This window comes from Papio anubis, unplaced genomic scaffold (assembly GCF_008728515.1).
Source record: "Papio anubis isolate 15944 unplaced genomic scaffold, Panubis1.0 scaffold284, whole genome shotgun sequence".
Taxonomy (NCBI): Eukaryota; Metazoa; Chordata; class Mammalia; order Primates; family Cercopithecidae; genus Papio; species Papio anubis.
Genome location: NW_022162934.1, coordinates 17,856 through 42,431, shown reverse-complemented (window position 1 = coordinate 42,431; position 24,576 = coordinate 17,856). Strand labels below are relative to the sequence as shown.

The 24,576-nt window shown below is 40.1% G+C and overlaps 1 protein-coding gene across 2 annotated transcripts; it reads left to right on the top strand.

Annotated features, from left to right (window-relative positions):
- The first annotated feature begins 400 nt into the window (after positions 1-400).
- On the top strand, positions 401-24,253 carry LOC101017749 (BCL2/adenovirus E1B 19 kDa protein-interacting protein 3-like). 2 transcript variants are annotated; one of them, XM_003902563.5, is made up of 6 exons: positions 401-733; positions 8,684-8,867; positions 12,662-12,734; positions 19,135-19,238; positions 19,360-19,509; positions 21,492-24,252. In XM_003902563.5, the coding sequence occupies exons 1-6, from the start codon at positions 634-636 to the stop codon at positions 21,538-21,540; spliced, it is 660 nt and encodes a 219-aa protein (XP_003902612.1). In that variant the 5' UTR covers positions 401-633; the 3' UTR covers positions 21,541-24,252. The 2 variants fall into 2 exon arrangements, with proteins under 2 accessions (XP_003902612.1, XP_009210994.1); XM_009212730.4 differs by lacking the exon at positions 401-733 and adding an exon at positions 7,701-7,958 and having other exon boundaries at positions 21,492-24,253.
- Positions 24,254-24,576: the final 323 nt, after the last annotated feature.

Sequence of the window (24,576 nt, the reverse complement as noted above, 5' to 3'; positions counted from 1 at the left end):
TTCTTTCTCTCTTTCTTTTTTACAATGATGGTGTGTTTGTAATCGACATTTTAAAAATTCTATAACAATTAAATTTGGGGGCGGCCTTCCCTTGTTTCCCGTATGGAGTGTTGATGTTTCAGCAGCTTTATTTGGAGTTTACAAGTGGAAGCACCTGGGTTTGGGGCTTCCTTTGTGTCCCCAAGACACCTATTGCAGGAGTGAGTCCTAAGCAGTAGAAAACAGATGCATGTGCAGGGCTGGATGAAGCACTATGGAGCCTGTGTGAGAGGAGGCACGGGCGCTAACACAGGAGCGCACTTCCTCATTCCGCTTCTTCTCATCCTCTCTCGCAGTGCCATTGGCATCACTCATCCCATCCGGTCATCCCAAGTCACACGCAAGAGTTCGTTCCCGGCGCGCGCGTCACCTTGACTCGCGCGTCTCCACGTCCCGGACCCGCAGGGGAACGCCCCCGCCCCGTCCGGTCGCTTGTTGTGTTGTCATCACGTGGCCTGGGCGGACCCTGACGTCAGTGGCAGGGGAGGGACAGCGCAGGCGCAGAAAAGGGGGCGGGGGACTCGGCTTGTTGTGTTGCTGCCTGAGAGCCTGAGACGGTCCTGCTGCTGCCGGAGCCCTGCCAGCTGTCCGACGATGTCGTCCCACCTAGTCGAGCCGCCGCCGCCCCTGCACAACAACAACAACAACTGCGAGGAAAGTGGCCAGTCTCTGCCGCAGCCGGCCGGCCTCAACAGTGAGTGAGGGGCCGAAGGCTTGGTGAAGGGGATGGGGGAGGAGGAGCCGCCCCGGCCGCCGCCACCGGCGCGGCGCGGGAGGCGGGAGGAGAAGGTAGCTCATTGGCCCAGGCCGGTGATGTCCGGGTGACTGACAGCTCCCGTCACCTGTCAGGAGGATGGGCGCCTGCCTTGCTCCGGGCCTCTCTGTTGCCTCCTGGGGTCGTGGGCCGGGGGCCGTTTGGTTTCGCGGTCCGGGAGCGGCGCGGGTAGCGCGGATCCCCCTGGTGCTGGGGGTGGTCCCCAGCAGCGGAGCCGGGCGGGGCGGGGGCGGGCCTGGGGTGGGGGGAGGCCGGGTGGGCGGAGCGGGCCGCGGAGGGGACGTGGGCCGGAATGGGGACGTGCAGCGGGGACGCCGGGGGATGGACGCGCGGGAGCGGGGCGGGGCGGGCGGATGCCGCGGGACGTGTCTGGGATCAGGTGTGCGGGGCCCGCGGGCGGGCAGCGTCTGGCGGGCTCGGGAGCCCCCAGCGAGCATTCCTTTGTTGCCACATGTTTGTCAGGAAAATTCATTTGCTGGTCTAGGGGTGGCTTCAGTCACGTGTGGGGTGAGAGGCTGTGCCTTGCTTCTCCTTTTTCCTTTTTTTATTTTTTTTTTATTAGCTTTCTCGAAGTTGCCCAAGTGATTTTTTTTAAGCGATGAGGTTGTGCGCCCAGTAAACCTGAGAGCAGCCTCCTGAACCACCCGGGACTGCACACGTCAGGGAGTCTGGGGCCATGCATTTAAAGAAACGGAATTCAAAACGCACTCGGGCAATTGAAAGTTAACGGGCAAGGCTGATGGACAACCCAGGCCAGGGTCTTTTCATAACATTCCACTGCCCAGACATCTTGTCCTCAGATTGTTCCTGGTCGTGAGAACCGGGAGCCTTCTTGGAAGGGTTCTTGCCTAACCTTTCTTTAATTCAACTCTTGGGAAAGAGATAATGGGGGTAGCGAGCATATGGCCAGATGAAGGCTTTTCAAAACCGCTTGGATGCTTAAAGGTCATGCAGTATCTTTCGTAAGAGGGAGATGCTTCCAGCGTGGCCTGAAGATTATTCTAGGGAAGAGAGTTTCAGCCCTCACCAGGTAGCAACGGAGTTTGGAGATTTTAAGACGGATGCTGCTGCTCCAGTTTTTTTGATGGGTTAATACCCAAAACCTTTAAGTGTCCTACATTCCAGAATGTAAGATGGTTATGTTATTTCCCACAGTAAATTAGGATGAATGTCTGAGTCATTAAACGTTACTCGTATCACATATTCCTATGCAATTTTAAGTTATTTGCCCATGTTTAGCATACTGTCTTAGATTTGAGAATGGGAAGAAACTTCAGAGCTAGCTAACTGCCTCCTGTTGTTTACCTGTAGAGAAACAGGTCTAGAGTTAAGAGCCTGGTCCAAGTTCACAACTGACTGGGAGCAAAGCGGAGGTTGTCATGTTCAGCCTGTCTACTGCTGTTTTCAGGGCTTTTTTTTTTGAGATGGAGTCTCGCTCTGTCTACAACCTCCACCTCCCAGGTTCAAGCGATTCTTCTGCTTCGGCCTCCTGAGTAGCTGGGACTACAGGTGCTTGCCACCCGCCCAGCTAATTTTTGTATTTTTAGTGGAGACGAAGTTTCGCCATGTAGTTGGGATTACAGGCGCCCGACACCAACCCAGACTAATTTTTGTATTTTCAGTAGTGAGGGGGTTGGTCTCTCACCATGTTGGCCAGGCTGGTCTCAAACTGCTGACCTCACGTGATTAGCCCGCCTGGGCCTCCCATAGTGCTGGGATTACAGGCTTGAGCCATCGCACCTGGCCTCTTTTCAGGACTTCTTTTCAGTGGTCCAGAACCTCCTGCTGGTCTGTGTGTCTTATTTTGTCAGTGTGTTATTCTACCTAATTCACAAAGGTGGCCCACCTTTCTGTTTCTTTTTAGTATTCTGTTTCTTAATTGTGCAATTTTCTTATGAGTGAAGATACTTGGTAGGTGTACATGATTTCACTGAAATCTAAGGGATTTTCATCTTCCTTTGACCTTTTAACAACAACAACAACAATAAGGGCTGAGCCAGGCAGGGCGTGGTGGCTCATACCTGTCATCCCAGCACTTTGGGAGGCCGAAGCGGGTAGATCACTTGAGGTCAGGAATTCGAGACCAGCCTGGCCAACATGGTGAGAGACCAACCCCCTCTCTACTGAAAATACAAAAATTAGCTGGCCTGTTGGGCGCCTGTAATCCCAGCTACTCAGGAGGCTGAGGCAGGAGAATCGCTTGAATCCGGGAGGCAGAGGTTGCAGTGAGCTGAGATCGGGCCACTGCACTCCAGCCTGGGTGACAGAACGAGACTCTGTCTCAAAAAAAAAAAAAAAGGGCTGAGCCATATGTCATTGTTTATCTTGGAGTCTGACAGACCTATGAGGAGTTTGATGTCTTTGGCCAGTCGGTTCCTGCTTGGTTGACATCAGCTCTTACAGAGGTGGAAGTACTCAGCCTGCATGGGATATCAAAATGTTGCTTTGGGAAATCTAGATAGAAAATATTTTACGTGGGATAGGGTGAGCTTTCTGAAAAGCTTTAGATAATGCCATATTTAATTACTCCCCTCTTTCCTCTTAACTCCGTTCGTTTTTTTAGCTCATTACACAACACTGCACTGAACAAAACAAGAAGCCTCGTTGATTCCTTGAAGTGATTTTTGGGCATTGGGCAAAACAACTTATTCAGGCGCCTAGTACTATCCAAATTGCGATAAGTTGAAGGACTTTGTTGGGTAAAGTTGCACAACTGAAAAACAGGAGATGAAATGTACAGATTTTCTTGGGTTTGGGACTTTTTATCTTTGGTTCAGGGAACAAAGCAGAGTTTCAGTGGCAAATTATTGAAATATTTGAATAATGAAGTATTTCTGTGATTTTTTTTTTTTTTAACTTTACCGCTGTGGAGAGACTGTTCACTTTCATTAAAAATTACAGGGCAAATACCCAAACTCCTTCCAAGTCAAAAGGATGTTGTCCAGTTTGTTTTATTGTTAAGAAAACTATCAACTTCCTTAAGAATATTTGAATAAGCGTCAATTGGTCAAATAAGGAAAATCAAAGTAGTAGTATAAGTCGTAGTGTAATTCTTGTTATTGAGAAATACAGCCTTTTTTTCTTTTCAAATTTTTTCTTTTTTTTTTTTTTTTTTTTTTTTTTTTTTTGAGACAGGGTCTTGCTCTGTCACCCAAACTAGAGTGCAGTGGTGCAGTCATAGCTCATGGCAGCTTCGACCTCCTGGGCTTAAGTGATCCTCCTGCCTCAGTCTCCTAAGTAGCTAGGAGTGCAGGTGCACACCCCCACACCCAGCTAATTATTTTATTTCTTGTAGAGTTGGAGTTTCACCTCGTTGCCCAGGCTGGTCACTAGCTAACTTATTTTTTGTAGAGATGGAGTTTCACTTTGTTGCCCAAGCTGGTCACAAACTATTTTTTTTTTTTTTTAAATAGAAACACGTCTTCAAGCACGATGTCCTTGCTTTCCGGTTTATGAATAGTGCTGTTAAGACCTTCATGTATTGTCACTGCCTCATAATGTTTTGAATACCTATGTAATTTGTGTGTAAATACATACTTCTGCAAAAAGACCAACTTTTTTTTTTTTTAAGAAGAATGCCAGTGACTCTTGTTGGCCTGGTCTGGATTCCTTTCAATAATGAATGAAAAGCTTTGAGGAAAGAATGTAAACATAATGAAATTTGAAAAGAGTTACATGTGGGCCTTTAAAAGTTAGGGGGAAAAATGAGGAGAAATACTCTTCATTCTCTCTTCCCCTTGTCCCAAAGCTCCTCTCCTCTTCTTCTTGAGAGAGGATTGAACTAGTGATTATAAAACTGTAAAGATTATGCAACATACAGCAATGAGTATAATCACAATTATTGGACCACCCTTCACGATCTATTATATTAGAGAATGGAGAAGCATTCACAGAAGTTTCTCTCAATCTCTTAGTCATTCCCAAAAACCCAAACCAGAAAATACCTCATGTCATTGCATATTATGTACAAATTGGTGTAAGGAACAGCTCTTAGTTTGTAAAGTCTTTTAAATAATAGAGAAAGCTTTCCATCTTTTAGTTTTCAAGCTTGATTATTAGGAAGAGAATTCACTCTGTGGTTGTTTTCTACTTTGTGTTGCTTGGACAGCACAAACCTCTTATCTAGCCTTGTTTCCTTTGCAAGTAAAAAGGGACTTTGTGAGGATTGGTAGAGTTAGAAGACTAAGAAATTCTGAGGCTGTAAATCAGAAACGAATCAGGTGATGGGAAACGGATGTGTTTTTCATCTATTGAGGAAGACATGTTTGTTTTCTTGTATGTTACTCAAAAGATTAATATGTAGCCTCTTAATTAATGCCTATGTACATAACTTTCTCTGCACCCACTATGTATTTCCATAGATGATATTTTTGAAAGAGAATTACTGAGTTAAAGGAAATCTACCCTTTTAAGGCTGTTAATACATATTGTCAAATTATTCTCCAGAATGTTCACTGAAGCCCTGATTGTAATAACAAAGTATTAGAAACAACCATCTGAGTAGTGGTTAACCATTGCCATTTAGATAATGGTTAAAGTATGGTATATCTTTATAAAAGATGAGATGCAATGCAGTTGTTCGAAAGAATGAATGTCAGTATATATTGAGAGGGAAGACATCTGAAAAACGACTTACAGAATATGTCAGTATGTGTGTATGGTACAGTTCTATTTCTTTATAAAAACAAAAGCAAAAACAGACCTATATTTCATTGGAAAAAACTCTGCAAGTCTCCATGTGAAACTGTGAAAAGTGGCTCTTTTGGGAGAAGGAATGGGAGGTTGGGAGAGATGTTAATTTTTAATTTCATGTACTGATCTTTACGTTTTCTAGCAACACATTTTTCCAGTAAGGAATGCTTTTTCTATGATACAGAATATAGTTATAGTAGCTAAAACTTTCTTAGGGACTTTTCTCATTGTTCTGGGTGCTTTATTCATTTAATCCTCCTAACAAAGTCTTCGAGGTAGATACAATTATTGTCTCTGTTTTATAGATGAGAAAACTGAGGCACAAAGAGGTTAAGTACCCTGTGCGAGGGTAACAGCTGTAACTGAGAGTGGGAGCCTGGCTTCAGTCTCAGCCCCTGACCAAACTATACCAGTGTATGCCAAGTACAAATTGTCTGCCTTAAGTAGAAGTGCTTTCAGTTATGCTACAGGGTGTGGAGGCCACAGCACAGATCACTTTTACTAAGCTCTTCTAGGTATGTCTCTTTCAAGTTCCTAAAGTATATATTAGATTATGATTGCTTATGTGTTTTTAATGAAGAAAATAGGATCCAGACATTGATTTGAAAGTCCTTCAAAAAAGTAAACACCAGGCTGGGAGCAGTGGCTCATACCTGTAAGCCCAGCACTTTGGGAGGCTGAGGTGGGAGGATTGCTGAAACCCAGGAGTTTGAGACCAACCTGGGCAATGTAGGGAGACCCCGTCTCTACAAAATAAATAAATAAATAAATAAATAAATAAGTCGGGCATGGTGGCATGTGCCCTGTAGTCCCAACTACTTGGGAGACTGAGGTGGGAGGATTGCTTGGGCCCAGGAATCAAGGCTGCAGTGAGCTGTGATTTTGCCACTGTACTCCAACCTGGGTGACAATGCAAGACTGTCTCAAAAGAAAGACAAAAGTAAGGAACGGAAAACCTGATACTGTTTGTTACACCCTTTTTTCTCTTTGATCAGCTGCTTCAAGTGAACATTAATTGTATTTTAGGGAAGACTGGCTTCCACAGAGACCCATCTGGAACTCCTGGTTCCTTAGCTCTGCTTCTGTCAGAGCAGCTCTGGGTTTTGGTTTGTTACTATTGTACGCATTAGGCTTCTATACAAGAAGAACTGGTTCCATTGGTTTAAAAATAAGTTTGAAAATCCTAGAAACAGTGAGAGTCAGAAAAAAACTGTTTTTATATACATATTATCTCCCCCACCCCCTTTCTCTCCAGTTGAAATATTTTGCAGAGCTCTAAATTTAGGGATGCTTTTGGCATATTTCTTATACACTCCAGAGGCACTCTAGATAATTTATCTTCAATGTTAGATCTCTCTTAGCTTTGCTAGTTGTATTTGTTAATCCATTTTGAGTTACCTTTAGTCTGCGTCCATTTTATGTGTGTGTAGAATGAGGCCATGGAGATGTACAGCTCTGTCGTTTGGCAGCAGAGTCCTAAGGAATTGGTGGTGATTATGGGATGGTGGTAGCCACTGGGGCTGCCTCAAACGGAAAGGAAAGGGTTCTAAGGACTTATAAATGTAAATTCTAGTGTATAACTGAGCATCTTCCGTTTACCAGCACTTGATACTACTAAATCCTCACAGCACCCCGGTGTTGTTATTATCTCTGTTTACAGATGAGGAAGCTGAAGCTCAGGTCACAAAGGTAGACAGGAAGTGATGGGGTCAGATTCCCGGCTGCATCTGCCTTGGAGCTTTCCTTCTTGTGAGGGCGATGTTGAATTCACTCTGGAACTGGTGTAGCCATCGCCACATTTAGAGTGCATTTTAGAGTTTGAGCCAGTTTTGATGATTTTACTTCAACTTACTGACGGAACTCCTTGTTCATCCCTGGAACTCTCGAACACTTCTGCTGGGAGTTTAGAGGGATGACCACACCAAGCCGCTTGGTTACATTTTCTAAAACAAAATTTATTGTAAGAAATGGAAATTATGAACAAAATATACGACTATCTCTTTTTACGGTGAAGTTAGTTTATTGGCTACTGTTAACAATTTATTTATTTACTTACTTACTATTCTTTTGTAGAGACAGGGTCTTACCTTGTTGCTCAGGCTAGTGTCAAACTCCTGGACTCAAGCAATCCTGGTGCCTCAGCCTTCCAAAGTGCTGGGATTACATGTGTGAGCCACTGTACCTGGCTTCAACTCTTATTAAAATTAAAGCACCTTAATATGTTTAGCAAACTCATTGGACCAATAAATATTTTTAAGACCTATGCAGAGTTACCAGTGGTACATCCCCTTTTTCTGTGGCTCCACCCCTTCAACTTTGTGTCCAAGAAAACTTTTCGTGTTTGCCTGTAGCTGATGTGCAGTTGTTTCTGCCCCCAAATCAACAGGGTTTAATGAAAACCCTAGAAAGTAGAAACTTGTGGGAGAGAAGAGAAAAAAGACAAGTTCACAAGGTATGTTTAGTGTATAAAAAAGGAGAAAGACTAGAAAGCGTGAGATATAAAGGAAATGAAGAAACTAATCAGTGAGATAGAGCTAAAGCTTTTTTCTGAATTTTTAGCGTTATCACCTGATTTAGTTAACCAGCCACATTAATTTTATGCTCCTGATTTGTGTACAAATTGAAATTTTTGCTATTGGATTTAGGTTCCCTCTCTAGGAGTTTCCCAGTTGTTTGCACTGAGTAGGATATAGTTGCTAACTTACTTAGATGACCTTTTATGAAATTTGTAAGTGATGTATTTATTTCATTTCTGGAGCAGATACAGCTGAGTAGCTTAGGTAGACTATGAAGAAAGTGTGTGTGTATATATACACCAACTAAAATATGAAAGGTAAGTAGCCTAAAAGTAGCAATTTTTTTTTTGAAAAGCAACCTCAGAGTTTTTGGTAAAGTGTTATCATAAATTAAACTTTACCCAGAGAGAATATGGACTGGAAAACACATTTTCTGAGTTGTTTTAGAGTTCGAGCTGCTTCTCAGTTGATGGCATGAGCTGTTTCAGGAACAGAACTATATAGATATTTAGACTTTTATTCTTACTTATTTTCTTCAGAATACTTTTGCCTTTGGTTTGAGGAGAGTCAGAATTCTTATCTGGATTCACCATGTTCACATCTGTGTGCACATGACAGATTTCAGTTCTGCTGTGGTTAACTTATCTGACTTGTCCAACAGGTTCCTGGGTGGAGCTCCCCATGAGCAACAGCAATGGCAATGATAATGGCAATGGGAAAAATGGGGGGCTGGAACACGTACCGTCCTCATCCTCCATCCACAATGGAGACATGGAGAAGATTCTATTGGATGCACAACATGAATCAGGACAGAGTAGTTCAAGAGGCAGTTCTCACTGTGACAGGTAAGTGAGACGCATGTTTTGGTGGAATTCAGGAAACGAATGGGTTATAGGGCTCATTCTCTCTAGGAAAAATGTATTTGCCTAAATCTTCACTTAGCAAAATATGCCTTCTGATACATTGCAGTGTAATATATATTGCACAGATATATATTGTGTTTATATGAGACAGCTAATTAACAGGTGCTTCAGTGCCCACTGTTTTTCCCCAGATTGTCATTTTTCTTACCCAGATTATATTGTTTTTAGCAGTTTATCAGTTTAAAAATTCAGTGGCGTAAATGCTAATTTATAGAATTAATATAATTTTCCCCCATTTTCTTTTGTATCCCTGTTTTACAGATAACAGACTGCCTTGAATTAGTTACCTCTGTATATATCTGTCTTCCCTTCTAGATCTTGACGTTTCAAAGGGCAATAGCCATGTTTCATTTTTATTAGCTTCACAGTAGTGGTGCTGGCCCATAGTAGACCCTCAGTAAATGTTTGACTCATAGGACCTGCAGGTCGTTGCACATTATAGCAATATTTGCACAGTTGGAAGCACCAACCAAGGTCTGTGAAGATAGTTTTGAAGGCTCTTCTGCTTTCTCAGAGGATGTTTTGTTTCAGACCTCATTTTTCTGTGTTTGACCTGAAGAAACTAATTCCATGGATTAAGGACTGCTTATGGTGAAAGAGTAAGAATACAATGAGATATGTGTGTGGAATGAAACCAGGTCATTATTTTTTAGTAAAAACTTTTCTGTTTTTTCCCAAAAAGGCTAGATATTAAATGACATTTAAAAAATTCTTGTTTCAGTGACAGCTACACTGTTAGCGTTATGGGTCACTGGATGACCTTCTGGGTAGTTGTTAACTGATGTTAACCATTTGGAAAATGCAAACGCACAGGAAGCAGATTAAGGAAATGTAAACAGTGACTATCTTTAGGAATGCAGTATGGATATTTTTCTTCTTAACATTTTTGTATTTTCTAAAAATTGTGTATATTGCACATATTATTACTTATCAGAAGAAGTGAAAAAAAGGAGAAATGAGTTAAATCGTGTCCAGCTTCCTGAGTGGCTTATGATCCACTCATGTTGCCAAGGCAGCGGGGGGACTGGCTTGTTGGCTCTGTGGCACACTGTGCACCCCCGCCACCCCCGTGTCATCCCTTACTTGTCCCTGTGTTTCTTAGAGCCTGGGATGGCTCTTGTCATAAGCGGAACCAGAACAGATGGCTCTCTTCTGAACAGCTTGCCCTTGATTCTAGTAGCTACAGCATTAGTCTGCCTTTCCGAATGAAGATTTGTATTTATATTATGGAACTCGCTGATGGGTTTCTCAAGTTTTCTGCTTGTTATGGCCTGTCAACAAGGCTTTCACTCTAAGTTCAAGTGTGTGGGCCTTGATCATTGATACCACGGTGCCCATGAGCCTGTTGTTCACATGGTGCTGTCAATGAGCAGAGAAAAGTCACCTGCTTACCTGTCTGTTCATCTTATTACATGTGACTGAATATGCCTTCACCCTCCCATGATCATGTTTCAGTTTAGGTTGTGAGAAGGAGGCATGGCAAGTGCTTTTGAACACTTTCCTACCCCTCATCTTATGTATCTCCAGGCCCTAGATTAGTGATCATCTTTCAGAGAATGCCTAGAACCTGAGTGTGCAACAGTACTCTTCTGGGATATCCGACTAACACGCTTTACCATTAAGGAATGTCTTCAAAACTCACGTCATTTGAATTGCCATGCGTCTCTGTATTTGAAAAGTCACCAGGAAGTGTTTTTTGTAGGGGGAAGAGTTTTGGGGTTGTTGGGTATCAGTCCTAGAGCTGATTTATGTATATTTTCAACTTAAAAATTATTGCATAGAAATATTTACGTCGCTGCAGGGATTGTTAGCTGGGAACCCCAGCGTGTTCTGCTTTGCCTTCCATCCTGTCACAGGGGTTTTCACCTTGACGGCACGCTAGATTCACCCAGGAGCTTTGAAAAATGCCAGCACACGGACTGCATCTCAAGAACTTCTCATTTTGATTGACAGGGGCAGGGTAGAGACATCACAATATTTTAAAAGCTCCCTAGCCGATTCTAATATATGCCATGGGTGAAGCTCTAATGCATTCCAAATTGTTAGGAGGAAATAAACAGTTTAGAGAAGAGGTTGGTGCCAGTGTGAAGAAGCATATAGAAGCAGAGCGACGCTTCCATAGGATTCTTGACTTTGTCACCCTGACTGCCTTGACCTGGTCAAGGCTGTGTAAGGCTGACCCTTAACCGGATGTGTAGCTGTGAACCCAACAGTGTTATGAGCACAAAGATAGTAAACTGAGGCCACCAGGAGTGCCCAGTTCTGGTTGACTCCTGTGCTAGTTCAAGACAAAAATTTCCTAAATATATATGACGTTTGTTTGATACAGAACCAGCTTTTCTCTTTTCCTGTCCCCATTTAAGAATCTTCTATGTCAGTTATACCAGTCTAAAAGACTCCTAGGCCTCATCTGTCTGATAAATTTCTGACGATCTTATTTCTGAGTCAGTCTCACCAACATTTCTGTACATTAATTAACATTGTATACATACTCTTGATAACTTTTATAGTTAATATCTATTCCTTTCAGCAAGTTAAGCCTCAAATATTTTTTATTTCTATTTTAGATTTTGGGGGAGGGTTTGTGTATGTAGTGAAGGATCCCCAGTGACTTTCAGTTTTTACACAAGGAATCGTTGATAAAGCTGAGAAATTAACTTAACACATTCTGTTCATCTCTTGCATCAAGTGCAGTTTGTGACCATGTTGTTTTTGTCTAAAAACTTATTTGTAAATTTTTACAGTTCTAAGAATGTATTTTGTGCAATTATAAAGGTTTTATATTAATATATAAGCTTATATAATTCACTCTGAAATATCTCAAAGCAAATATTTCTGAAATAAGTAAAATAGTAGTTCTCAAAGTTTTCGGTCATTATATACCTTTACATTCCTAAAAATCATTAGGGACCCCGAAGGACTTGTTTGTGGGTTCATATATTTTGATATTTACTATATTAGAAATTAAAGCTGAGAAAATACATATTCAAAAATAATACATTGTAACATAAGTAACTTTTTTTAGTGAAAGTACCTATTTTCTATAAACCCTCCAAGTTAATAAGAATAGTGGCATTGTTTTACACGTTTACAAATCTCTAACACCCAGCTTAATACAAAACAGCTGGTTCTCATCCACGCTTGCATTCTAACTGTTGTACTATCACACATCACGTAGCCTTCGGAAAACTCCACTATACACATGGGAGAATGAGAATGAAAAAGGCAAATAAATCCTACTAGTATTAAGAAAGGAACTTTAACCTCAAAGACCATCTGAAAGCATCTTTGAAAACTACCTTATGCACTTTGAGAAATACTGGTGAATTATTTAATGATGAGGGAACTTTGAGAAAAAGAACTCTGAACTAAAGTTCCTGAATTTGAAGATTTTTTTACCTTTAATGGACAAAAGAGTAAATATAAGAAAATGTGACAGTTTGTGTCTGTAGGTAGTATTTCCTTTGCAAATTTATCATTTTGAAGGAATTTATTACTACTGAAAAAGTACAGAACATTTTGGGAGTAAGAATGCTCAATTTCATTTAGCCATTTAATATCACATACATTTTTCTTGTATGGGGTTATGATATATTTTCTGATTTGCTTTTTCAAAGCCATACTGTTGTAACTTCTAATTTTCTAATTTCTAGTAGAGACTAAGTCATTTGACAAAGTGAGAATTAAAACTGATAGCTAAATTCCTTCTCTTCTAGCCCTTCGCCACAAGAAGATGGGCAGATCATGTTTGATGTGGAAATGCACACAAGCAGGGACCATAGCTCTCAGGTGTGTGGGGGGGATTCTGATTTATAGTAAACAAGAAAGATGGAAATTCTGTAACTATATTTTGCTAAAATAAAGAACATGAAGACTTTTAGGAATAGTTTGAAGCTATTACTGAATTTCTGATTTTGGAATTTATTTAGGACGGTATAGTTCATGTTGCACTCCTTTACAATTAAGGATTTGGGGCCCTGTCTCTCTAAAATAATTGGAAAATTATTGCCCATAATGAATCATGCCAATACTCCAGGCTAGTTTCTTGAGTTTGTAAGTAGAAAAAACTGAGATAGATGCTTTAAGACCACAGAATAAATGAAGATGAAGAACTAGACGTGAAGACTTTTTTTTTTTTTTTTTTTTTTTTGCATCTGAAATCAAAGCAGTGACTTTTGAGATAAATTTCAAGAGGTAGACATAAAATTTATCTAAATTATGCAGGATTCCTTGAAGATAAATATTGTTTACTAGGAGTTGACAATGTTGGAAACAGGGATATAGTATTAAAATCTTACAAATGTTTGTGTTATAAAACTTAAAATATGGTAAGTATATAATTGTTGCTAATGATTTAGAATACTTGTAGTCAGCCTTTAACTTTATTGATATGTAAGATCACCTGAAAGTGTCGTTAGAGTACAAATTCTTGAGGATGGGAACCATTTTCTTTTTCTCCTGTATTTAGGGTGCTTGAAAAATATTGAATGAACCTTTGAATGAGTTGCAACTAAAACCTTGTTTTGTAGGGTTTTCAATATGCTGTGTCCTGAGCACTAGAAATACTTTGTGTATCTTAGACCCACCCAGTATTCTTTCTGTTTCCGAAGGCCACAGCGTTCCTCCATACTTTACTATGCTCTATTTTTGCTTTTCTCTGAAATGTTGAAAATCTGTGGATTCAGCACAAATTTATTTTATGATGATGAGCTTTATACTGTAGAGAAGCTCACAATAGCAGGCTGTCATGTAGTAAGATGATCTGACTGGAGCATTTGAGTTGCTGGCTTATGTATGTCAGTTTGGCCACATGCAGTAAGTGATAGCTGATGTAGAAGAAAGCATACAAAGTCTCCATAGCAGAAAGCGTACCAAGGAATCCAAGAGAGAAATCAAATTCTTTGCTGTGGTCTTTCCTGAGAAGGATTTCTTCAATCTATATCACCTTTTATACAGAAAGCTTAAAGTTTAGATTAGCATTTCCCAAAATGTGTTTTCAAGAATGTTTGTTCAAAGGGAATTTCCATAAGATAGTCCTGAAGTCAAATAAATGGAAAGTAATGCAGCCCCAGGCTCCCCCACACTCTCACCCTAGTAGTTGCATGAGTAGTTCTGACCAGTTCCTGCAGTAAAGAAATGATTATAGTTTAAGCTGGACGTGGTGGCACTCGCCCGAGTCTCAGCTACTTGGGAGGTGGAGGCGGGAGGATCCCTTGAGCCCCAGGAGTTTTGAGTCCAGCCTGGGCAACATAGCAAGACTCTCTTAAAAAAAAAAAAAAAAAAAAAAAGAAATGAGTTTAATTAAACCAAATGTTTCCCAAGCTTATTTGACCTTAGACTTTCTTCCTCTTCTCTACATACATTTTTCCCTTAAGAACTTAATAACTCCGTGGAGCACTTTGGTAAGTGCTTTCCTGGCTCACAGAGTTGCAGATGTGCAATTAGGCTTAACTGAATATTGAATTTACACGGAATTCTAGAGCCGAATGCATCTCTCCTGGAATTCCAAAGGAATTCTTGAAATTCAGGAAAGAAAATGTCAGATTTTTGGCCTTTGGTAGGTTTGCCAGTGTTGATCCCTTTGCAGGACCAATTCCCTAAGAGAGCATAGGCTGTCATCAAGAGGAGGTACTTTATGCTGACAATCAGATCGGTCAGTTTCAACCAAGGGAAGAGTTTAGAAAGACAGTAACTCCTATGAGAGATATTTTAACAGTTGAGTAAGACTTAATAAGGGAGCTGTCAGTAGGTATAGTTTAAACTTTCAAAAACCTTTTACAGTGCCTTTTTTTTTAATGGAAGAAACAATAATTTAAAAATTAATTTATTTAGGTTTTGGGAACATTGATTTTCTTCCTGAATAAGAAGAAAGTTGAGGGTTAAGAAACTTAAAAAAACAGGTTAAGGACTGTTATTATACTTCATCTTACAGAATATTTTTATATGTGTTTATAAGGACTATATATCATTTTCAAGCTTTTCTAAGATGAGGAAGGAAAGTCACTAGCATTAACTAGTTATGTTCTAGTTGCTCAATTTCTTTCTTTCTTTTTTTTTTTTTTTTTTTGAGACAGTGTCTCAGGGTCTTGCTTTGTCACCCAGGCTGGAGTGCGGTGGTGCAGTTATAGCTCACCACAGACTCCAATTCCTGGCTCAAGCAATCTCTCTGCCTCAGCCTCCCTAGTAGCTGGGACTACAGGAACACACTGCCATACCTGGCTAATTTTTTATTTTGTTTGTATAGACAGAGTCTCACTATATTGCCCAGGTCGGTTTCAAACTCCTGGCCTCAAATGATCCTCCCACGTCGGCCTCCCAAAGTGCTGGAATTACAGACATGAGTTACTACTCCCACCTCTCTTTTAATGTTCTCAATCCAGTGAAAGCAGTGATATTATCCCCATGGACAAATGGAAAAAGTGAGGCTTTGTACTAATTACTTATCTAAGATCACAAAGCAAGTCAGTGTTAGAGCCAGGATTCAAAGCAGGTCTCAGTCTGTGGCCCTTGTTCTTTCTACTGAACTAAGTAAATGAATTTGATTAACAGGAGAGCTCACAAAGCCACGAGAATGAACTGAAAAATGTCTGCTGAGTTATGGTGTGGGGAATTTCCGCCTAAGGCAGTGTGCACTTAGGAGAAAGACCGTGAAACTGCTTTTGGGATGATCATCCTCAAGAGTCTCAGTTTTGTATCAGAAAACAGACCATAGATTGTTTTTTCACTTGATCTTAGCCAAAAGTCCGAGAAGCAATATAGATTATTTATTGAAGACATTTTTGCGTTGTGTTTCTGGGACCAAAAAATGCCAGCACAGTGTTGAGTGTTACTGAAAAATGATCCAAACGGAAAGTGTCCTCCTTTTTCTCTCTTGTGAAACTGTGATTTTTATCTGTACGTGAATCATGGTATACAGCTTAATATCCATATTTAGAGGACAGAGTGACCTTGAGGTGGACCAGAGAAGGAAAACATAAGTGATTAGAAAATAAAGAACTCCATGTGAGAGAACAGGCTAGAATGATCAGAATCTTCTTTGTTTTTGTTTCTTGTTTTTGAGACGGACCTCACTCTGTCACCCAGGCTGGAGTGCAGTGGCTTTGGCTCACTGCAGCCTCTGTTTCCAGGCAGTTCTACTGCCTTAGCTGCCCAAGAAGCTGGGATTACAGGTGTGCACTACAACGTCCAGCTAATTTTTGTATTCTTAGTAGAGACGGGATTTTGCCCTGTTGTCCAGGCTCGTCTCAAACTCCTGGCCTCAAGTGATCCATCCGCCTCAGCCTCCCTAAGTGTTGGGATTACAGGCAGGAGCCACAGTGCCCGGCCAGAATCTTCTTTGAATAGATGTAGGTATAGAGAGAGGATTATTGATTTTAAGAGCACAAATCTTACATAATTAGATTAAGTACATTTTTACCATATTCTGGAATTCTAAGAATTGGAAGGCAGTTTAAACCCTGAAAGTGGCAAATTTAAGACTAATAAAAGGAAGCACAGAGCGGTAGTAAATGGGGAAAGCTTACCACTCTTAAAGTGTTAGAATAAGTTGAGAAACTTATCTGGAGTTCTTTTTTGTTTTGTTTTCTTTTTAAAACACTTGTCCAGAGATAACTTTGCTTCACTCAACTGAGAAAATTCCATCCTCTTGAAAACAAAAATTAGAGCGTAAAATCTTACTGCGTTTTCATTCTGTCAGGAATTATGAAATACTAACTTGTTAAATCTTTGAGCAGGTTTAAAGAGAGACCTGTGAGGCCAAAGCAGGAAACTAAACAGAAACCACCTGCAGTATGTTGAGTGTAGTCAGATACTGTGTGCACAGCAACTGATCTGCAAGTAAATTGTAACCATTTATTGTTTTTGATTTGGGATGATTTCAGTGTTACTCCAAAGAGCCAACTCATGATTCTGAGTAATCTCAATAGCCAATGGAAAGAGCTTAATCCTAAATGCTACATTGTGTCATTCAGCGGAATTTGCCAAGTTCAGCAGAACTAGATAAGAATGGTACTGACAAGAGCAGTAGACAACGCACAGGGGTTTGACTTTGCCCCGTCTGAAGCTCCTGTCCTGGGGTAGCTATTTCACAGAGAACTAGACCTGTCAAAAAAGAGTCATGTGAATATGTCAGACTCTGCATTTCTTAGCTACCTACTGAAAAGAATGACAGCTTTGGTCAAAGAGTGAATCCTAGTCAAACAAAATAAAATGTCAAAATGCTTCTTAGTTTTGAGGCCCTTGGGTTTGGGGACATTCCTTAAAACTGAATATGGCCAGGCGCAGTGGCTCACGCCTGTAATCCCAGCACTTTGGGAAGCCGAGGTGCGTGTATCACTTGAGGTCAGGAGTTCGAGACCAGCCTGGCCAACATGGTGAACCCCTATCTCTACAAACAATATAAAAATTTGCCAGGTGTGGTGCCAGGTGCCTGTAATCCCAGCTACTCTGGAAGCTGAGGCAGGAGAACTGCTAGAACCCAGGAGGCGGAGGTTGCAGTGAGCCAAGCTCGCGCCACTGCACTCCAGCCTGGGCGATAGAGCGAGACTCCGTCTCAAAAAGAAAACTGAATAAATAATACTGAATCATTAAAACTGAATAAATAAACATTTTTAGGACTTTTTCCCTCCTTTTGGTTCTGTTAAAAGGGGAGCTATTGGAAATGTTAATTGTTCTTGGTCTGAAACTTTAGATTATCATTAGCAATTTTTTAAAATCACACTTTTTATTTTATGTGATATGACAGATGTTAAATTCTGACTCAACTTATTATGAATTATTCCAAAAACCTTTTGACTAACATAGTTTCGAAACCTTGGAAAATGTTTGCATAGCAATTTGTTCTAAAAATATAATCTCCTTCCGGAGCGTCAACCCTGGTGCTTAACAGTAGGACCTCTCTATACAGTGTTCTTGGGTTTGAATACTGGCCCTGCTATGTACTGGTTGTGGAACTTTAGGCAAATTATTTAATCTATGTCTCAGTCTCTTCATCTGTAAAATGGGATTTTAATAATTCCTATTTTTATAGGGTTGTTTTTTGCAAGGTGAAAGTTAATGCATGTGGCTGGGTGCAGAGTGTCTCACACCTGTAATCCTAGCACTTGGGGAGGCTGAGGCGGGGGAGATCCCTTGGGCCTGGGAGTTCAAGACCAGGCTGGGCAACGTAGTGAAACACTGTCTCTTTAAAAAATACAAAAATTAGCTGGGCGTGGTGGCACAGACCTATAGTCCCAGCTACTTGGGAGGCTAAGGTAGAATTAATTGAGACCAGGAGTTCAAGGTTGCAGTAAGCTATGATTGCACTCTGGCCTGGGTGACACAGGAGACCCTGTCTCCAGGAAAAAAAAAAAAGTTAATGCATGTAACATGCTTGGAATAATATTTGCCCCTTTAAGTGCTCAGTAAATACTATTATTTATTTCCTCTTCATATCTCTCACTTATTTTTGTTTTACTTCTCATCATTTTATTTTTAGCATATCCTTTTATTTCCTTTTATTTTTTTAATTATGAATTTTTTTTTGAGACAGAATCTCACCCTGTTGCCCAGGCTAGAGTGTAGTGGCTGGATCTCAGCTCACTGCAACCTCCACCTCCAAAACTCAAGTGATTCTTCTGCCTCAGCCTCCCAAGTAGCTGGGATTACAGGCACCCGCCACCATGCCCAGCTAATTTTTTTTTTGTTTTGTATTTTTTTAGTAAAGACGGGGTTTTACCATGTTGGCCAGGCTGATCTCCAGCTTCTGACCTCAAGTGATTCACCCGCCTCAACCTCCCAAAGTGCTGGGATTACAGGCACGAGCCACCACACCCGGCCTAATTACAAAAATTTTAAGTGCATACAAAAGAGAATAATGTAATGGACCTCCTTACAAGTATCGCCCAGATTTAACTCTTATCAAGGTTTTTCATACTTCAGTTAGCATTACATCCCAAAATACAGTCTTTTTCCAGTTCCTGTGCTGTGCTTAGATATCTCAACAGTAAAGCTTACTCAGGTTGTTCTGAAGATATTACATACTCTGATCTTAGATTATTTTTAAGCATTTTTTAGAAAAACAGCTTGTTTCTTATCTAAAATTGCTGAGACGCAACCTTATGAGTTTGGTATATTTCCTGTCCAGACTTGTCTTTGTATTAGGAGGAATTGGTCTTCCTTTTTTTCTTAAAGTTTGAATTATTCTTTACAGTCAGAAGAAGAAGTTGTAGAAGGAGAGAAGGAAGTTGAGGCTTTGAAGAAAAGTGCGGACTGGGTGTCAGACTGGTCCAGTAGACCCGAAAACATTCCACCCAAGTGAGTTTTCACATGTTTCTTGTCAGTGGACACAGTTGATCTGCACCCACTTATAGGCAATGGTTGGTAATCCCCGCGATATTTTCAGCAAATGACATCTGCCTCTGAATTTCTTTCTCAGGGAGTTCCACTTCAGACACCCTAAACGTTCTGTGTCTTTAAGCATGAGGAAAAGTGGAGCCATGAAGAAAGGGGGTATTTTCTCCGCAGAATTTCTGAAGGTCTTCATTCCATCTCTCTTCCTTTCTCATGTTTTGGCCTTGGGACTAGGGTAAGTGCTGGTCAACTCTTGAAGTTTTTTCCATTCATTTTATCCTATTTTATTTTCAGATTGAAGAAATGTATGTGAAAGCAGTTTTTACTGCTTTCCTTTTAATGTTTCAGTGCAAATAAGGCTAACTTAAGAATGACTAAAGTGGGTACACAACTGTTCTACAAATAAGCATTTTTAATAATAGTAGAGGTTTTTTTTTCTTACTTGAAAATAAGATGTTTGGCCTGGCGTGGTGGCTACTGCCTGTAATCCCAGCACTTTGGGAGGCCAAGGTGGGTAGATGACCTGAGGCCAGGAGTTCGAGGCCAGCCTGACCAACATGTTGAAACCCGGTCTCTACTAAAAATACAAAAATTAGCTGGCTGTGGTCGTGCACATCTGTAGTCCCAGCTACTTGGGAGGCTGAGGCAGGAGAATCGCTTGAACATGGGAGGCAGAAGTTGCAGTGAGCAGAGATCATGCCACTGCACTCCAGCCTGGTGGATAGAACAAGACTCCATCTCGGAAAAAAAAGAAAAGATGTTCATATTAATCCCCTAAATGATCATTTTTAACTGGACTCTTCTGTGGTTGATTTTTCTTTTTGGGTTTTGTTGTTTAATATTTAATCTTGAGTAATTTATGAACTAAACTAATCTTTAACATGTATATTTTGTGGTCAATGCAAAGACTTTTTTTCATATGGGAAAATACATGATTACATTGAGTGGTTTTTTTAAATGAAACTGGTAGGTTGATTGGTGCTCATTTTTTCCTTTTTTAACTTGGTAGTATTTTCATTTATTTTGCTAAAATCGACCTCATATTTACGTATGATTCATTAGTTTTTCAGCCACATCTTTTAAATAAATTGCTTTTTTTCCTTGATTTAAACAATTAAGGAATTACACTTCTGAAAGATTTTAGGAGTTAAACAGTAGCTGTTAATTTTTTTCAAGACATATGTTGTGCTGTAAGCATGCCCAATGGGTCGTTTTCATAGAAGATATGCAGAAGGTGGGTCATCATTTTCTTCCCTTTAAGGAGCTCAGCATATTGGAGAGAGATTCTCAGTCACGAGCTCAGAAACTTGCATACAGCTTTCCACACGCCCCTCTTGTCTCTTGGGTGTTTGATCTGCTTTTGTGAGGGCGAGGACAGTAATCACAAACAGCAACCTAGAAGAGGTTTGTGCAGAAGGGCAGCGTGTGACCGTTGCATGGGGGTTGATGTGGGGCAGGTATAGGAGTTTAATACGTTGCTACCTATACAGCAGTTCATTGCCCTTAAGCGGTTGGTTTCTGTACCTTGCCGTCTCTCTTTCAGTCATCTTCAGATTGTTTGTCTTGGCTGTAAGTATAACTGTTGCTATAGATAAATGTAAAAAGAGGGTTTAAAAAGTTGGTTGCTTTAGTTGCACTGGAGGTGAAGCTTGTTACATATTTTCCTTAACTTCCCTTCTGCTTTTGCTGTTGAAGAGGCCAAATACTTGGTTGGCCTGAAAAAGTATTGTAAGGCCCCTAATCCTTAAGAGTTATTAGTAAGAGCTGTCTTTAAAGCACTGACAGCTTTTAAGGGTTTTGTTTGTTTGTTTTTTTTTTTGTCCTACATAGAGCACCAAAATAATTTCACATATTACTATATTTTTGTGTCAGTAGAACCTTCTGTCCACCAAAGAGGAATATATTGAAGGAGTTGGGCTGCTTTATTTACTCTGTGGAGGGATCTGTTCTCTCTGGCTTTACTTTGTCTAATCACTACCCCTTTGCTGTGGAGCCCCAATTTAAAGAGTAAACAGAATCATATAAAACCAGTTTGGCTGGGCTGGTGACTGGTTTTAAGAAAGTCAGTGATGATTTCATGGTGTTTGGGGAGCGGTGCCCACAAATTTTTAGAGCCTTTTACAAAGGCTGAAGAGTTTTAAGTAGAGTTCAGACTATGGACAGGCTGGTATAGAACTGTTGAAACAGGTGAAACATGATACCTCTGCTTCCTTTCAGCATCTATATTGGAAAGCGACTGAGCACACCCTCTGCCAGCACCTACTGAGGGAAAGGAAAAGCCCCTGGAAATGCGTGTGACCTGTGAAGTGGTGTATTGTCACAGTAGCTTATTTGAACTTGAGACCATTGTAAGCATGACCCAACCTACCACCCTGTTTTTACATATCCAATTCCAGTAACTCTCAAATCCAGTATTTTATTCAAACTCTGTTGAGGCATTTTACTAACCTTATACCCTTTTTGGCCTGTAAGACATTTTAGAATTTCCTAACAGAGTTTACTGTTGTTTAGAAATTTGCAAGGGCTTCTTTTCCGCAAATGCCACCAGCAGATTATAATTTTGTCAACAAGGCTATTATCTCTAATTAGTACCACCAGAGTAGACCTGTATCATTCATGGTATAAATTTTACTCTTGCAACATAACTACCATCTCTCTCTTAAAACGAGATCAGGTTAGCAAATGATGTAAAAGAAGCTTATTGTCTAGTTGTTTTTTTCCCCCAAGACAAAGGCAAGCTTTCCTAAGTTTGAGTTGATAGTTATTAAAAAGAAAAAAAAAAAAAAGCAAGACATAAGAAAAAAATATCCTGGGCAATAAAAATATTATTTTAAACCAGCTTTGGAGCCACTTTTTTGTCTAAGCCTCCTAATAACGCCTTTTAATTTGTAGGAGGCAAGCTGTATAATGATAGGTATGAAATAGGATAAGAACTGAAATACATCAGCAGATTTTCATACTAGTCTGTTGTAATGCTGTCTTTTCTATGGTGTAGAATCTTTCTTTCTGATAAGGAACGTCTCAGGCCTAGAAATATATGAAATTGCTTTTCGAGATTTTTGTGTGTGTGTTTGATATTTTTTATGTTAATTAGCTGCATGTGAATTTTTCATGACTTTAAATTTTTTATTTTTTATTCCTTTTTTTTTTCCTCTAAGAAGAGGCTTTGGAATGAATTCCAATTTGTGATGTTAATACAGGCTTCTTGTTTTAGGAAGCATCACCTATACTCTGAAGCCTTTAAACTCTGAAGAGAATTGTTTCAGAGTTATTCCAAGCAGTTGTGCAACTTGGAAAAACAGACTTGGGTTGTGGGAACAGTTGACAGCGTTCTGAAAAGATGCCATTTGTTTCCTTCTGATCTCTCACTGATTAATGTTTACTGTACAGTCTTCCCAAGGTGATTCCTGCGACTGCAGGCACTGGTCATTTTCTCATGTAGCCGTCTTTTCAGTTATGGTAAAACTCTTGAAGTTCAGAACACTCAACAGATTCCTTCAATGATATACTTGTTCGTTCATTTCTAAAATGTGAAGCTTTAGGACCAAATTGTTAGAAAGCATCAGGATGACCAGTTATCTCTAGTAGATTTTCTTGGATTTCAGAACATCTAGTATGACTCTGAAGGATACCACATGTTTTATATATAAATAATTACTGTTTATGATATAGACATTGATATTGACTATTTAGAGAACCATTGTTAATTTTAAAACTAGCAATCTATAAAGTGCATCAGGTCAACTTGAATAAAAACACTATGACAGCCAGGTTTGCCAGTTTGCAGAAACTATCTAACTCTCTCTGTCACATCAACATTTGTAAAATTGATGTGTTATAGTGGAAAAGAACATACAGATTAAACAAGAAAATTTTTATCTTTTTTCAAGAATATAGCTGGCTATCTTTAAGAAAGATTGATATATCCTAAATAGTTTTGCAAGTAATTTTCTTTTTTCTTTCTAGCATTTGATGTCTAAATAATTTTGGACATCTTTTTATTAGACTGTGTTTCTGTCTTACTCTTAAACCTGGTAACACTTGATTTGCCTTCTATAACCTATTTATTTCAAGTGTTCATATTTGAATTTCTTTGGGAAGAAAGTAAATCTGATGGCTCACTGATTTTTGAAAAGCCTGAATAAAATTGGAAAGGCCAGAAAGTTAGGAGAACTGACTAGCCAAACTGCTACAGTATGCAATTTCTATTACAATTGGTATTATGGGGGGAAAGTAAAATTATACTTTACCTGAAAGTGACTTCTTACAGCTAGTGCACTGTGCTCTTTCCACGTTCAGCAGCAGTTCTGTCAGTAGTGCCATTGAACCTCGGTATATTTATGATTTCTTTCAATGTTAAAAATAGACATAGTGTTGCCCTTTTTCTTAAAGCCTCAATGAAATTATGGAAAATTGCTTAAAACATGAATACATCATCACAGTAGAATGTATTATGAGAGCATGTAGTATGTATCTATAGCCCTAACACACGGGATGAACGTTTTACTGCTACCCCCAGATTTGTGTTGAACGAAAACATTGTGGATTGGAAAGGAGAATTCAGCAATTAACAGTTGAAGTTGTGAGATTAATATTTTAAAAGCTTTATACCTGTTTACAATTTGGAGACAAAAAGGCAGGCTTCATTTTTCATATGTTTAATGAAAACTGGCTTAAGATATTTGTAAATAGAATCAAGAGCAAAACTGCACAAACTTGCACATTGGAAAGTGCAACAACTTCCCGTGATTGCAGTAAAAATACTTACTATTCTAAAAAAATGAGAATTGAAGACTTAGCCAGGCAGATAAGTTTTTTCATGAACCCGTTGTGGAAATTATTGGAATTAACTGAGCCAAAGTGATTATGCATTCTTCATCTATTTTAGTTAGCACTTTGTACCGTTATATACAGTTTACAATACATGCATAACTTGTAGCTATAAACATTTTGTGCCATTAAAGCTCTCACAAAACTTTCCCTGTCAGTATATCATTTTTCTGTCGTATGTGTTGTTTGGGAGTTTCGGGCGATGAGGCCTCCTCGCCTGCACACAGCCTTCCAGTCATCTGGCTCCTCAGCAGTGGAGTTGCTGACGGTGCTCAGGGTGTGAACGGTGTTCTGTGGGGACGGTCACCGCAGTGAGCATTTGTGAGTGCCTCGGGACTGTGGCATTCAGAGTGTTTGCCTCCAGGTGGTGGCAGGAGGGTGCTCACGGGGGGAGTGCTCAGGATGTACAGGAGGGATGCGGAGTGTACCCTGATGGGAACGGCGGTGGGGACACCTGCGAAAGTGGATCCAG

What these genes read in the sequence shown, in the direction of transcription:
- LOC101017749 (XM_003902563.5), top strand. Translation starts at nt 634, where the DNA reads ATGTCGTCCCACCTAGTCGAGCCGCCGCCGCCCCTGCACAACAACAAC. An exon ending in GCAGCCGGCCGGCCTCAACA is followed by an intron (nt 734 to 8,683) that starts GTGAGTGAGGGG and finishes CTTGTCCAACAG; the next exon opens with GTTCCTGGGTGGAGCTCCCC. An exon ending in GTTTTGGCCTTGGGACTAGG is followed by an intron (nt 19,510 to 21,491) that starts GTAAGTGCTGGT and finishes GCTTCCTTTCAG; the next exon opens with CATCTATATTGGAAAGCGAC.